Here is a 14,368-nt window from a genome sequence, read left to right as displayed (position 1 = left end):
CCTCCTAAAGTGCTGGGATTACAGGCGTAAGCCACTGAGGCCAGCCAGTTTCTTTATTTTTAAAATGAATTAATACATAAAGAATGTATAAAAAGCACATGGCTAGGCACAGTGGCTGATGCCTATAATCCCGGTACTTTGGGAGGCCGAAGCGGGAAGATCACTTGAAGCCAGGAGTTTGACACCAGCCTGGTCAACACAGGGATGACCCCATCTCTCCAAAAATTTTTAAAAATTAGCCAGGGATGGTGGTGCATGCCTGTAGTCCCAGCTACTTGGGGTAAGGCAGGAGGATCACTTGAGCCTAGGAGATCCAGGCTGCAGTGAGCTGTGATCACACCACTGCACTCCAGCCTGAGCAACAGAATAAGACCCTCTCAAAAAAATCTCAACAAAAAAAAGTGCATGGGTTATAGTAAACACTCAAGTAAATGTTAGCTATTAAATGTATGTTTATATATACATTTGATCATGTATATAAAATATATGAATTAACCCAGAAGAACATGGAAGAGGGCAGGACCAGACTGTACTCAGAAACAAGCAGCTTAAAAAGTGTCACTCATCATTTAAAAAGTGTAAATTCAAACCGTAATTTACCATTTTCTTCTCGGCATGGTTTTGCAAATCTATCAGTGATTCAAGAATTGCACTAATGGGAGACGATGGGGTAATCCTTGGCCAGTGGATTCTTTGGAAGGTGGCATATGATTTTCACGTCCGGTAACAGTTTGAGGGACATGTGTCAAATGTGCCAACGATGTAACAGTTTGAGGGAGGCACATTTGACACATGTGCATGAAAATCCACTCATGACACTGATGAACTGCAGAAGGATCTGGAAGGAGATTTTAAGGAAGGTTTGTGTTTCTAGGGCCAAAGTACCAAGTGTATTTCTCTTAGGTATTTTAAATAACTCTTTTTTTCCCCTTTGTGAAAGAGCTGTCATGTAATCAACTCTGGTTTCCCCTACAGAAAGCCCTGGAGATCTAACTAGAAGCCCAGAGATGGATAAACTCAAGTCAGTAGCAAAGTGCTATGCTTATATAGAAACGTCCTCCAACTCTGCAGACATTGACAAGATGACAAATGGAGAAACCTCATCCTACTGGCAGTCGGATGGCAGTGCCTGTTCACACTGGATTCGGTGGGTGGGATATAATGTTTTCTTCTTAACTGTCTACTCTTTGTATTTTAAGTGGCTGTCTATGAAGGTGCTTTAAGAATCAAGTAAAATGACTCATGTAAAATCATGTAACCTGGCTTGTATATTCATAAATAATTTCCCTGATATTTGAAAGGAGGAAGTAACATTTGATTAATTTTAGATTAGTACTGATTTCATATCTGTTTTCGCTAGTTTCTCAGGAAAATTAATACCACAAAGAGCAAGTACTTACATGTGATTGTATTTTGGAATATCCTTTCTCTACTCTTTTTTTTGTTTTGAACAGGATCTCTTTTTGTCACCCAGGCTGGAGTGCAGTGGTGCAGTCATAGCTCAGACTCCTGGGTTCAAGCAGTCTTCCTGCCTCAGTCTCAGTAGCTGGGATTTAGACATGCACCACCATGCCTGGCTAATTTCTTTCCACTTTTTTGTAGAAATGGGACCTCACTACGTTGCCCAGGCTTGTCTCAAACACCTGGCCTTAATCCTCCTACCTTGGCCTCCCAAAGTGTTGAGATTATAGGCATGAGCCACTGCACCCTGTCCCTTTCTATACATTTTTTATTTCTTTTTCTTTTTTTTTTTTGAGACGGAGCCTTGCTCTGACACACAGGCTGGAGTGCAGTGGTATGATCTCTGCTCACTGCAGCCTCCATCTTCTAGGCTCAAGCAGTTCTCCTGCCTCAGCCTCCCGAGTAGCTGGGATTACAGGTGCCTGCTGCCACACCCAGCTAATTTTTTTATTTTTAGTAGAGACAGGGTTTCACCATGTTGGCCAGGTTGGTCTCGAACTCCCGACTTCCCAAAGTGCTGGGATTACAGGCATGAGCCACCGTGCCTGGCCTCTTTCTATACATTTTTGAAATTCACTGTATGTGACTGAGTTGGTCACTTTAGAAGAAGAAATGGTATGGTCAGGAATCCTGGAGTGGAGCTGATGATAATAAACAGTGGTATTTCTGGAAGCTCTGAAGCTGCTATTGAAATTTTCACCTGTCCCCTCAGAAAACAGGCTAATTCCAATTGGTAGAACTAAGTGCCAGAAATAATTGTATTGTTTCCTCTTAGAGGGCACATTTGACCTTTAGACATCTAATTTATAGATGAGAGAATATACTCAGTTTTTTGTATGCAGTTTACAATTTGCTTTTTTGCCAGGTAAAGGGAGTTTGTTAGAATGTTCATATTGTTCTTTCTTGCTGTACAGATAACTTAAAAGGAATCGTAAGATTAATCTTGAACTGAAAGATCTTTTAGAGATGTGGGAAGGTCAAGGGCAGAAGGACTTTGACACTCATAGCCAGCATTTCAAGTTGGTGGCTGTTAGGAAAATCAGTCTTTGGGTATATCAAATGTAAGCTGTTTGAGATGGGACTTCTGGATCCTGTCAGTTCTTGACTCCTATAAACATTTGTAGTTTCTGCTTTTTGTGTTTTCCAGTTTAAAAATGAAGCCAGATGTTGTGCTTAGGCACTTGTCCATTGCAGTGGCTGCCACTGACCAGAGCTACATGCCACAGCAGGTGACAGTAGCTGTGGGGAGGAATGCCAGCGATCTTCAGGAAGTCCGAGACGTGCACATCCCCAGCAATGTCACTGGTTATGTGACGCTGCTGGAAAATGCCAACGTCAGTCAGCTCTGTAAGTCCAACAGAACTCAGGGGATAGGGAGAGGCAAGGAAGTACTATTTTTTAGCAGAAGGCCCTTTGAAGTGGAGAGGCTGTTAGTTTTTGAGATTTGGTTTGCTTCTTAGGACGTACACAAAAGTGGTCATTATTTCATTCATTAAGTGTTGTAGAAATTATAGAAAAGCCTCGGGGCCTGCTGACTCGCCTGTAATCCTAGCACTTTGGGAGGCCAAGGCAGATGGATCACTTGAGATCAGGAGTTTGAAACCAGCCTGGCCAACATGGTGAAACCCCGTCTCTACTAAAAATACAAAAATTATCCAGGCATGGTGCTGCACCACCTGATTACATGGTGCTGCACACCTGTAATCCCAGCCACTTGGGGGACTGAGGCAGAAGAATCACTTGAACCCAGGAGGCTACAGCTGCAGTGAGCGGAGATCACGCCACTGCACACCAGCCTGGATGACAGAGCAAAACTCCATCTCAAACAAAAAAAAGAAAGAAAGAAATTGTATAAGAACCATGGAACCATTTTTTTCATTAAAAAATATATATTTATATATATCATATATATTTTATTTATATATTAAAATATATATATATATATTTAGACAGGATCTTTTTTTGTCACCCAGGCTGGAGTGCAGTGGTGCAGTCATAGCTCACTGTAACCTCAGACTCCTGGGTTCAAGCAGTCTTCCTGCCTCAGTCTCAGTAGCTGGATTTAGACATGCACCACTGTGCCTGGCTAATTTCTTTCCACTTTTTTGTAGAAATGGGGCCTCACTATGTTGCCCAGGTTGATCTCAAACTCCTGGCCTTTATCCTCCTACTTTGGCCTCCCAAAATGTTGGGATTATAAATATATATTTAAAAAAATGAATATATATGTTTATATATATGTTTATACATATATATGTATGTTTATATGTGTAATATATATGATATATATATCATATATATATGTTCTTTTTTTTTCTTTTTGAGATGGAGTCTCACATTGTCGCCTGGGCTGGGGTGCAATGGCACGATCTCAGCTCGCTCCAACCTCCGCCTCCCAGGTTCACGCGATTCTGTTGCCTCTGCCTCCCGCGTAGCTGGGATTACAGGTGCACACCACCACACCTGGCTGATTTTCTGTATTTTTAGTAGAGACAGGGTTTCACTATGTTGGCCAGACTGGTCTCGAACTCCTGACCTCATGATCCGCCCGCCTTGGCCTTCCACAGTGCTGGGATTACAGGCGTGAGTCACTGTGCTAGATCATTAAAAAAAATTTTATTCCCATTTTCTTATTGGAAAATTAGAAAAATATAAACAAAAATATTCAAGTCCTACTACCCAGTGATTGTTACTGTGACTACCTTGGTGTGGATCCTTGCAGATCTTTCCTTGTGTTTGTGTATTTGTGTGTGTGTGTTTGTGTGTATGGTTTACATACACACACATATGCACACATATATACACACCTTTTTTCCTAAAAAATAGAGCTGTATGTTTCTGTTCACATACATCTATACATATCTTTTTACAAAAATGTTGATAGTCTTTGCATGTTCTTTTGTAATTTTTTAGAACGTGTTGTATTCACAAGCACCCTGATTTAGTGTTGTAAAAATATACTGTAATTGGCCGGGGGCAGTGGCTCACACCTCCAGTCCCAGCACTTTGGGAGGCCGAGGCGTGCAGATCACTTGAGGTCAGGAGTCCTAGACCAGCCTGGCCAACATGGTGAAACCCTGTCTCTACCAAATACAAAAATTAGCTGGGCATGGTGGTGCATGCCTGTAATCCCAGCTACTTGGGAGGCTGAGGCAGGAGAATCACTTGAACCCGGGAAGCGGAGGTTGCAGTGAGCTGAGATTGCTCCACTGCACTCCAGCCTGGGTGACAGAGCAAGACTCTATCTCAAAAAAAAAAAAAAAAAAAAAAAAGCCGTAATTTTAACCCACCCCTCAGTCTTGGACATTTAGGTTGTTTCCAATTTTATACCATTATAACCTTGCTTTACACATAGCATTTTGGAAATAGTCACAATTCTGTGATTGCTTTCCAGGCTTATTTCATTCAGGGAGCCGGAATGCTTCATGTTTTATCTCATTTCTTCTAATGCTTTCCTGGGCCAAAAGAAGTATTCTTTGCTCAAAGGAACTGAGGCCTAGGAAGGTAGAGTCTTTGTGTCCCACCCCTAGGCAAATAAATAGTTAGGTCTGTGGATTAGAAGCTTCCTGTCTTATATTGTGGTCTTTTCTCTAAGTTGTGTCGTTTGTAACTTCTTACCTTCTCTCCTCTGACCCAAATAAGAAATTGTGACATCTCTTAAAAGTGAGTCATGTATGTGTCATCTGTTTGGATTTGATTATTAAAAATAAATTCTCACAATTGCTTATAAGCCAGCTACTGTTCTGTAACTTAATCCAAATTTCAGAATCCTAGGAAGAATTCTAGAAATGTTCTCACAGTGTATTCAGACAGGCTTGTTTTAAGTTGTTCTTTGTGTAGTTTTTTTCAAGACTCCTAAGTTCCTAAGAAGTTTTGTTGTAAAGACTTAAACCACCCTTAATTTTACATATTATTCTTATGATTTCTTAGATTTGTCAATGCTTTTTGACAAATTTATTATATAGTAGTTCCATTGCACATGCTATTTATTTCTGTCATCAAAGTGTATCTTCAGAATTTTCTTTTCAAAATGTCTATTACCATTTTGCTTTTAGTTGGGAGCCCAGCATTTGCCTAACTAAAGAAGTTAATCCAATACTGAATGTTTTGTTTGTGCTCGACAGATGTCCAGATTAACATAAAGCGTTGTCTTAGTGATGGCTGCGACACTAGAATTCATGGTCTCAGGGCTGTTGGCTTTCAGAGAGTTAAGAAGTCTGGGGTCTCAGTCTCAGATGCTTCTGCAATATGGTATTGGTCTCTGCTGACATCTCTGGTGACGGCTTCTATGGAGACAAATCCCGCCTTTGTCCAGACAGTGCTGCACAATACTCAGTAAGTCATTCCCTCTATTTTCCAGCCCCCTCAACATGCCCTCATTCTCCCGTCATCCTTTAAGGAGTATCACTGAGCCGCCTTCCATCATTGATCGTCGTGGCTCAGTCAGCTCGGCCTCAGGTGCCCTAGTGTTTCCTGTTGGTGCCTCTCAGCTCCACAGCGCTTCTCTCTTTGATTGACGTTCTGACTTTACACATTGAAAAAATGCCCATTCCCCCTTCCTGCTCCTCCTCACACAGTTCCTACAGTGTTCTTCATCAGCTCACTAAATGGACCAGTCTTGTGGAAGGTCACTTAATGCTGTGCCTGTTCCTTGTCCATTGGGAAGTAATTGCTCATGTTTATATAGGATTTGATGTTGGATAAAGCACTTTCAGATGCTGTCTATTATTTTACCTACTGACACTGAAATGTACCTGTGAAAATTACCCCATTTTATAGACACAGATGTTGTGACCTTTCCTGAAGTCACATGAGCAGGCTACAGTAATGGATCCGTTGAGGGCTGTTTCCACTAATGAGTGAAATCTTTTCAGGGGTACTAAATTAATTTATTTTGAAATGTAGAGTACTTTAAAAAAAATGATTAGGGCAGAAAGACCAAGTAGTAACATATAAGACAAATACAACCAGCTATAGCAGCACTGAAATATTAGTATTGTGCAGATTCAGCAACTGATAATAGGCACCTATAGTGTAGGCTGTGAGAGTATCAGCCAAAAAGAGATTGCTAATATTTTGTTTTCAAGACATCTTTTGAGATTTGTTAGCACTATTGAGTAAAACTGTTTAGCAAATAACACTGCTGTAATGCTAGTTCTGAAGGGTAATAGTTGGCCATACCTTGTTCTTTCTTCGTGTTTTAACATGTATTCTCACCAAATTATTTCATACTTAGAGAAGCATTGCAAGTTTACAGTTAACAAATAATTTTTATTTCTTCCTCAGTCATTAGAGAGTAATTTGCCAGCCTGTGCCCCGTCGTTCCTGCATACTTTAGTGTGTATTTCCTGTAAACAAGAACATTTACTGACAACCATTGAAATCAGGAAATCCACATTGGTGCACTTTGCTGCGTTGCCACCATCTCATCCTCAGACTCCCTTCAAGTTTGGCACGTTGCCCCAGTCACGCCCCTTACAGCAAAAGGATCCAGCGAAATACTCTGCATTTCATTGTCATATCTCTTTAGTTTCCTTCATTCTGGAACAATTCCTCAGTATTTCCTTGTCTTTCCTCAGTATGTCCTTGACCCTGATACTTTTGAAAATTACAGGTCAGTTATTTTGAAGAGTGTCCTTCAGTTCTGGTTTATTTGATGTTTCATCGTGATCAGATTGAGGTTTTGTATCTATCTCTAGCAGGAATATCATAGAAGTGATGCTTTGTTCTCATTGCATCTCGTCGGGTTGCACCCAACTTCAGATAGTCCTCATTCTAGTGCAGTCATGTTAACTTTGATCACTTGATTAAAGTGATTTTTGCCAGACTTTTCCATTGTAAAATAATTTTTTTTCACTTCATAATTAATATGTTGAAGATGGTACTTTGAGACTGTGTAAATATCTCATTCCTCATCAAAACTTTATATTAGTGGATTCCTGTTTATGCACTAGATTATAGTCAGCTGCAGTTTTGATGCTTATATTATCCTGGAGTTGGCTGGTGGCAACCCCTTCAGTCTGGCTTGTGTGTCCTTTTGACATGCCTCATTATTCTTGGAATGCTTCCATATGTTCTGACACAAGATATTCCAGGCTTATCTTGAATGTTCCCTGCATTAGTCCTGGAATCAGCCATTTTTCTGAATCAGGGCTCTCTAGGTGGAGATCTACCTGCCTTGGCCTCCCAGAGTGCAAAGATGATAGACATGAGTCACCGTACCTGTCCTATTTCTTTATTTGTGACTCCCTTCTCTGATATTAAGAAACTTGCTTCCCATCATCCTTGATACATTTTCATACTTACTGAGTTCTCCTCTATGTAACCAGTGTCCCATTGTCCCTGCCCTTGCGTGGACACCCTCCCTATCCCATTCCTGCTCCAGCATCTTTTGCAGACCTGCTGCTGTGGCTACCATTGCACAGATGCCCTTCTTATCTTCCTTGAGTTCCTATAGCCTGTGCCAGGCCACCCTTCTTGCCCCACTTGGTGCCTGCATTCCATATTAGGCCATACCTTTGTGAAGATACCTTTCTCACCCTGCTCAGGCTCTAAAACCTCACTGTAGGCCACCATGACTACTCCCCTGACTCCCCAGACACATACCGATGCCAACGTTGCACAACCCCACCTTGTGGACTGGATTTTCAGGAAAAGGAAGAGGTTTCTACATTGTTTTTTTGAAGATGTGGCAAGTGGTTGAAGAATGGACAGATTTTAAAGTTTGTGTCCCTGCTCAGTTTTACTAGTTCATCTGCAATGATATTTTCATGCACTCCTGCCTTTTTAAGATTAGTGATCTAAATCTATTTTAAAATTAAAGATTTATTGAAAAAATATCAATGAGGAAAAATAGGTAAGGAAAAGAATATTTTGGGACAGAAGTGTTTGCCTGTATCAGTGGAAATACATTCAGTAAATGACTGCATGCTACTTGTGAGCATTATCCCTCACTGATCAGCTGCACCTGTGTGTAGCTGCCATGTTTGTGCAACCCAAAAACAGCTCATTGTGCAGACAGGAGCAGAACTAGGGCAGAGCGTGAGCTGACACAGTGTTAGCTTTGCTGTATTGTCTCTGTTTTGAAGTGTAGAAATGAAATTGTTTCAGGGATTTTCATTACCATTATCATTAAGCGACTATCTAAATTGTAGAATTTTGAGTTATTTTTGATACATTCACAGAATACCTTGAAATTTTTCATGGTACACTCACTCACCTAGCACAGCTGCTGGCACACAGTGGGGCTCAGAAGTCATTTGTTGCATAAATTTTTGATGACTGCTAACCTAGAGGAGGTAAAGCTATTGGGGGATTCAGAAAGATACATGTAAGCAAAGACAAGAAAAGGGAAACATTAAAACAGACATTAAGGTGGAAAGGCCAAGAAACATGGCAGGAATGGAGATGGTGATGGGCTCATCTGTTTAGGAAAACATGAAATTCATGACACCTCTTTAGATACCATAGATCTTCAGGTCCTAGGTATACAATTTTCTTGTTTTTTTCCCTATTGCTGCTGAACAAATTATAAAATAAGTTTTCTACTGAGCCACAAGCTGCTCTGCCTCTTGGGTCAGTTTTTCTAACACTACTTAACGTGAAAGCTGGATTCCAGAGAGCTGAATAAGCTTTATTCCACAGAGGGAGGTAGAACTCCTAAAAGAAAGAAAGAAACAGACACACACAAAACCCTATCAAACTACTTAGCACTATGACTCCTGGGCAAAAAGAGCTAGTTTAGGCCAGGCACGGTGGCTTATGCCTGTAATCCCAGCACTTTGGGAGGCTGAGGCGGGTGGATCACGAGGTCACGAGTTCAAGCCCAGCCTGGCCAAGATGGTGAAACCCCATCTCTACTAAAAATACAAAAAAATTAGCCAGGCTTGGTGGCAGGCTCCTGTAATCCTAGCTACTCAGGAGGGCGAGGCAGGAGAATCGCTTGAACCTGGGAGGTGGAGGTTGCAGTGAACCGAGATCACGCCACTGTGCTTCAGCCTGGATGACAGAGGGAGATTCCGTCTCAAACACTGCAAAACAAAACAAAACAAAAAACAAAAAAGGGGCCAGTTTATATTGTTTGCCAGCTTCTCTGTGGGAACACTGTCTGTTTATAAGGGATTAGTCAAAACAAGCTTGTAACAGTTTATTTTTTGTCTAAATTCAGTCTGGTTTTCTGATTTTACGTTTTCCTCTTCTAGGAAGGCACTGCGGCACATGCCTCCACTCTCTCTCTCACCAGGATCTACAGATTTCTCAACTTTCCTCTCTCCTAATGTGCTGGAAGAAGTGGACAGTTTCCTCATAAGGATAACTAGGTAAAATCAAGGCTGACGAGGGTAAACTCTGTGAGGAATGGAGTGCATATATGCTTGTTAAGTCTTTAAAAAATATATGTTAATCTTTTAACCATCACCACTAAAAATGTTTGCTTTTTAGTAGCTAGAGAAAGTGACATAATAGTTCACTCATCTAAACTCCATTATTTAGCGATATCACCTGACCTGAAGAATTGGGAAGGCAGGGGAGGGGTGTTGCAGGGCCCGAGGGGGGTAGTCCTGTGATTCTGATAGAACAGAAGTCTCAAAGTCCAACTGGCATAGCCTTCCCTCACTCAGAACCTGCTGACCTTCACGTGCAGGTCCAGGGAGCCTGATTACCTGTAGAACTGGGAAAGGACGCCTGGATAGCTTGATAGAAGAGATCACTTTGTGTGGGGACACTCAGTTCTGCCTCAGTGAGCCCTGAGGACATGACTGCATTAGAGGACAAAACAGTCCCTGAGCCATCTAGATCGTTTTTAACGTTTCAGTGTAATGTGTTTAAAGTAAAGGCAAAGAAATATAATTCAGTGTAATACATTTTTGGTACTTCAAGCATAAACCCTCAACTCTCTGGCCAAGTCAGCTCATTACCCAAGGCTTCTTAATAGCAGAGGCTTATTAGAGTAGCTTGTTGGTATTATTTAATATTTAAAGATTAAAGGTTATAGAAGTGAGGCTTTCATTCCTTGGCTCTCTGGATTGATTTAATTTTTCCTTAGGTTATCTTAAGGTATTTTGAAAAATATTTCTGATAAACCTGTAGAAAGCATGTGGCAGGTTAATGTTACTTGTGGTGATCACTTCCATGGGGTTTGAGCCACCTGGATTTTTTCATGTTTTTAAGAAGTGAAAAGTTTTTACTCTTTGCTTATAGCTGCTGTTCTACCCCAGAGGTAGAACTGACTCTTCTGGCTTTTGCACTCGCAAGAGGAAGTGTTGCCAAAGTGATGAGCTCTCTATGCACCATCACTGACCATCTGGACACACAATATGATGCCTCATCCCTCATCCTGTCCATGGCGTCAGTCAGACAGAACCTGCTCCTCAAATATGGTAAATATGGTAAAACATGGGGGTGATGGAAATGTCCACAGTGGACACATCATAAAGCTGTTCTTCGCCATGTGACCTCCTGGTATCTTCCCATCTTTTTGGGTTGTTATAGTTACACCATGATTCCTGGATGAGCATATCCTCTGAGTATCAGACCTTACTAGGATTGGCAGGGAGAAGGGGGATTTTGGTTCATTTATGTGATGGCAGTATCACCAGAAGAGGACACTTGAGTGTCCACAAGGCTGTGCTCCCACAATCTGCTTGCAGAATTACTCAGGTCTGGTGGCCATTTGAACACAGCCATCTTTGGTAAAGTACTGAAGTGTCTCATTGTGTAGGCCAACAGGGTTGGAGTAGTTCTTACCTGTTGGAGGGAGGAAGCTAGCCAAGATACGATGCAAAGGAATCTTTGTCTTAGAATGCATCCCTCTGCATTCCTGTGATAGCTGCTCTGAAGGATTTGGACACCTGTCTGCCACCGCTTTCCCCTCTTGGGCCTAGCAGTAATTCCTATGAGCACTTTTCTGCTAAACCAGGATGGGGCCTTATCGTCCTTCTCAACACAGGAGCCCATAAAGTTACTCCCAAAGGACTGCAGTGCAGCACTTCCTCTTGCAAGTGCAGCCTTCCTGGACTCCGCAGTATATGGTTTTGGGTCTCATCCTGTTTGCAGTATTGCAGTGATATTTCTGCCATTTTACTTATTTATTTTGGGAGAGAGTGTCTTGCTGTGTTGCACAGATTGGAGTGCAGTGGCATGATCACAGCTCACTGCAGCCTTGACCTCCCAGGCTCAAGTGATCCTCCTGCATCACTCTCCCAAGTAGCTGGGACCACAGGTGCATGCCAGCATACCTGGTTAATTTTTTAAATTTTCTGTAGAGATTGGGTCTCACTATGTTGCCCAAGCTGGTCTCCCAGGCTGAAGCAGTCCTCCCACCTTGGCCTCTTAAAATGCTGGGACTACAGGCATGAGCTACCACACCTGGCCCCTGCTGTGACGTCTCTACCTTTGTCTTAATATGACTGACTTAATGGCTTCTTTGTATGTTATTTTTATTTTTATTTTATTTATTTATTTATTTTTTGAGACAGAGTCCTCCTCTGTCACCCAGGTTGGAGTGCAGTGGCATAATCTCAGCGCACTGAGACCTCCACCTCCCAGGTTCAAGTGATCCTCTCGCCTCAGCTTCCTGAGTAGCTGGGACTATAGGCATGCGCCACCATACCTGGCTAATTAAACAAATTTTTTTTTAGAAATGAGCTCTCCCAGTGTTGACCATGCTGGTCTCAAACTCCTGGACTCAAGCAGCCCTCCCACCTCAGCCTCCCAAAATGCTGGGATTTACAGGCATGAGCCACAATGCCCAGCCTGTTTAATTTTTTTTTCTTTTGCCTGTTTAAATTTTAAAGTTAGACAATTGATGTCCTATAAATCTAGTTTCCTCCCTAAATTTTGAAAAGTTATTTTCTTGGGTGGTTGGGGGTTGCACCAGTGAACAGCCCAGAGCAGGCATGGCTGGGTAGAAGGGATAGCAGGTAGTGTCTGGAAGCTGAATAGAATTTAGATTGATGGTTGTTCAGGCAGGGAGCGGTGGATAGGAAGGAATGGGGTAATGTTCTAGTTCTAGGTCATATCATAGGTGAACGGGTGTTCATTATATTATTAAAATAAAAGGAAAACATTTTCAGATCATCATAGCAAAAGATAATTTATATGTATATATAAATATATATATATGTATTTTTTTTGCCAAAGCCAAGTGTTCTGAAAAAGTTGATTTTTCTAATTCTTCAAACAGAAATTTTGCCTGAAGAGATGATTTAAAGAAACAAGACCTAAAATATTTTATATTTAAATGCAATTGTAATAAAGTTAATTATTGGCTCCAAAACAGTATCTTAGGAATCACCTCCCCCCCCAGATATGTTCAATCTGTGTTATCAACCTATATCTTATAATGTCCTTTTTTCAGAACAATGATTGTTCTAGAAAGCTGTCCTTGGAATCACTCAGGGACATAGCTGTACTTTGTCTCTTTCAGGAAAGCACAAAGGGATGGTGTCAACTTTTGTCCAGTATTCCTGCTCTATTTCAGGTTTTAAACAGGGAGATTTTTAGTTGGTAGTATGAGTAGCCACAGGACTCTGTTTCCACACATAGGTGTGCTAGATTCCAGTTCTTCATATTTTAGCTTAAGGCTTGCTTTTCCTTTTCTTTGGTCAGGTAAACCTCTCCAGTTGACTCTTCAGGCATGTGATGTCAAAGGAAAAGAAGATAAGTCTGGACCCGAAAACCTCCTTGTTGAACCATGGACAAGGGATGGTGAGTGGTGGGTCTGTCTGTCTCTAGTGTGCTCGATAGACAGGAGTCAGCTGTGTGAAAGCACACTGTGGGCTTTGAAATGTCCGAGGCGTGCAGTCTTCAACTTTAGGTTGTTTCTGAGTTGGCAGTGGTTCTTGAACAATTTGTGTGGTTTAGTTGTAATCTGCCTGGGTGTCAATGACCTATAACAACTTAGAGGTATTTGAGAGCCTGAAGTTTTGAAAAGCAAGGATTCTTTCTCTTGGAATATAAAAAGTTACGGGGTTTTTTTTTTTTTTTTTTTTTTTTTTGAAAGGATGTCTCGCTCTGTTGCCCAGGCTGGAGTGCATTGGCCGGATCTCAGCTCACTGCAAGCTCCACCTCCCGGGTTGATGCCATTCTCCTGCCTGAGCCTCCCGAGTAGCTGGAACTACAGGCGCCCGCCACCTCACCCGGCTAGTTTTTTTGTATTTTTAGTAGAGACAGGGTTTCACCATGTTAGCCGGGATGGTCTCTATCTCCTGACCTTGTGATCTGCCCGTCTCGGCCTCCCAAAGCGCTGGGATTACAGGCTTGAGCCACCGCGCCTGGCCTGTTTTTTTTTTTAATCGATTTTTCAGTTCCAATTGTCTTTCCATTGTGTTATCCTCAGGTAGTAGGTGCTACAGCAGGTCAGTAGCCCTTCACTACTGACTGAAAACATTGTTTAAGAAGGGTATTTCCAGGCTGGGTGCAGTGACTCATGCCTATAATCCCAGCACTTTGGGAGACTGAGGCAGGAGGATCGCTTGAGGCCAGGAGTTCAAGACCAGCCTCGCCAACATGGTGAAACCCCATCTCTAATAAAAAACTACAAAAATTAGCCCATTGTGGTGGCAGGGCGCCTGTAATTCCAACTACTTGGGAGGCTGAGGCATGAGAATCGCTTGAATCCGGGTGGTAGAGGTTGCTGTGAACTGAGATCCCGCCTCTGCCTTTCAGCCTGGGTGACACAGCAAGACTCTGTTTCAAAAACACAAAACAAAACAAAGAAGGGTATTTCTAGATATAGCTGATCTAGTATTTGAGTATCTAGAGGAAGCCTCACTCTTTTCCTAGTGTCAACATAATAATTGCTGATGTGCTTTTCATCTTTGCTGGAGGCTTCTTCCTTATCTCGTGATAAGGTGTTTGTGAGTCTCTTTCTCATCCGTCTTATTGGCCGCCTCGTTATCCCTTTTTC

General features: G+C 41.9%; 1 protein-coding gene and 1 pseudogene across 5 annotated transcripts in view; one reads left to right on the top strand and one right to left on the bottom strand.

Annotated features, from left to right (window-relative positions):
- ZZEF1 (zinc finger ZZ-type and EF-hand domain containing 1) overlaps positions 1–14,368 on the top strand; it is a 140,767-nt gene that overhangs the window by 26,749 nt on the left and 99,650 nt on the right. For 3 of the 5 annotated variants that reach the window (XR_012425143.1, XM_005582549.5, XM_015437470.4), the window contains exons 4-9: positions 976–1,147; positions 2,609–2,808; positions 5,586–5,796; positions 9,663–9,779; positions 10,660–10,838; positions 13,069–13,167. Coding sequence is in view for 4 of the 5 variants with exons in the window: in XM_005582549.5 (XP_005582606.3) it covers positions 976–1,147; positions 2,609–2,808; positions 5,586–5,796; positions 9,663–9,779; positions 10,660–10,838; positions 13,069–13,167 (978 nt within the window). In the remaining variant the exon portion in view is untranslated. The remainder of the gene's footprint in view (positions 1–975; positions 1,148–2,608; positions 2,809–5,585; positions 5,797–9,662; positions 9,780–10,659; positions 10,839–13,068; positions 13,168–14,368) is intronic. The other 2 variants (XM_074018267.1, XM_074018266.1) reach the window with 1 other exon arrangement.
- LOC123569652 (small nucleolar RNA U13) lies at positions 744–838 on the bottom strand (annotated as a pseudogene).

This window comes from Macaca fascicularis, chromosome 16 (assembly GCF_037993035.2).
Source record: "Macaca fascicularis isolate 582-1 chromosome 16, T2T-MFA8v1.1".
Taxonomy (NCBI): Eukaryota; Metazoa; Chordata; class Mammalia; order Primates; family Cercopithecidae; genus Macaca; species Macaca fascicularis.
The sequence above is the reverse complement of the archived record's forward strand: the minus strand, read 5'-3'. Positions and strand labels throughout refer to the sequence as shown.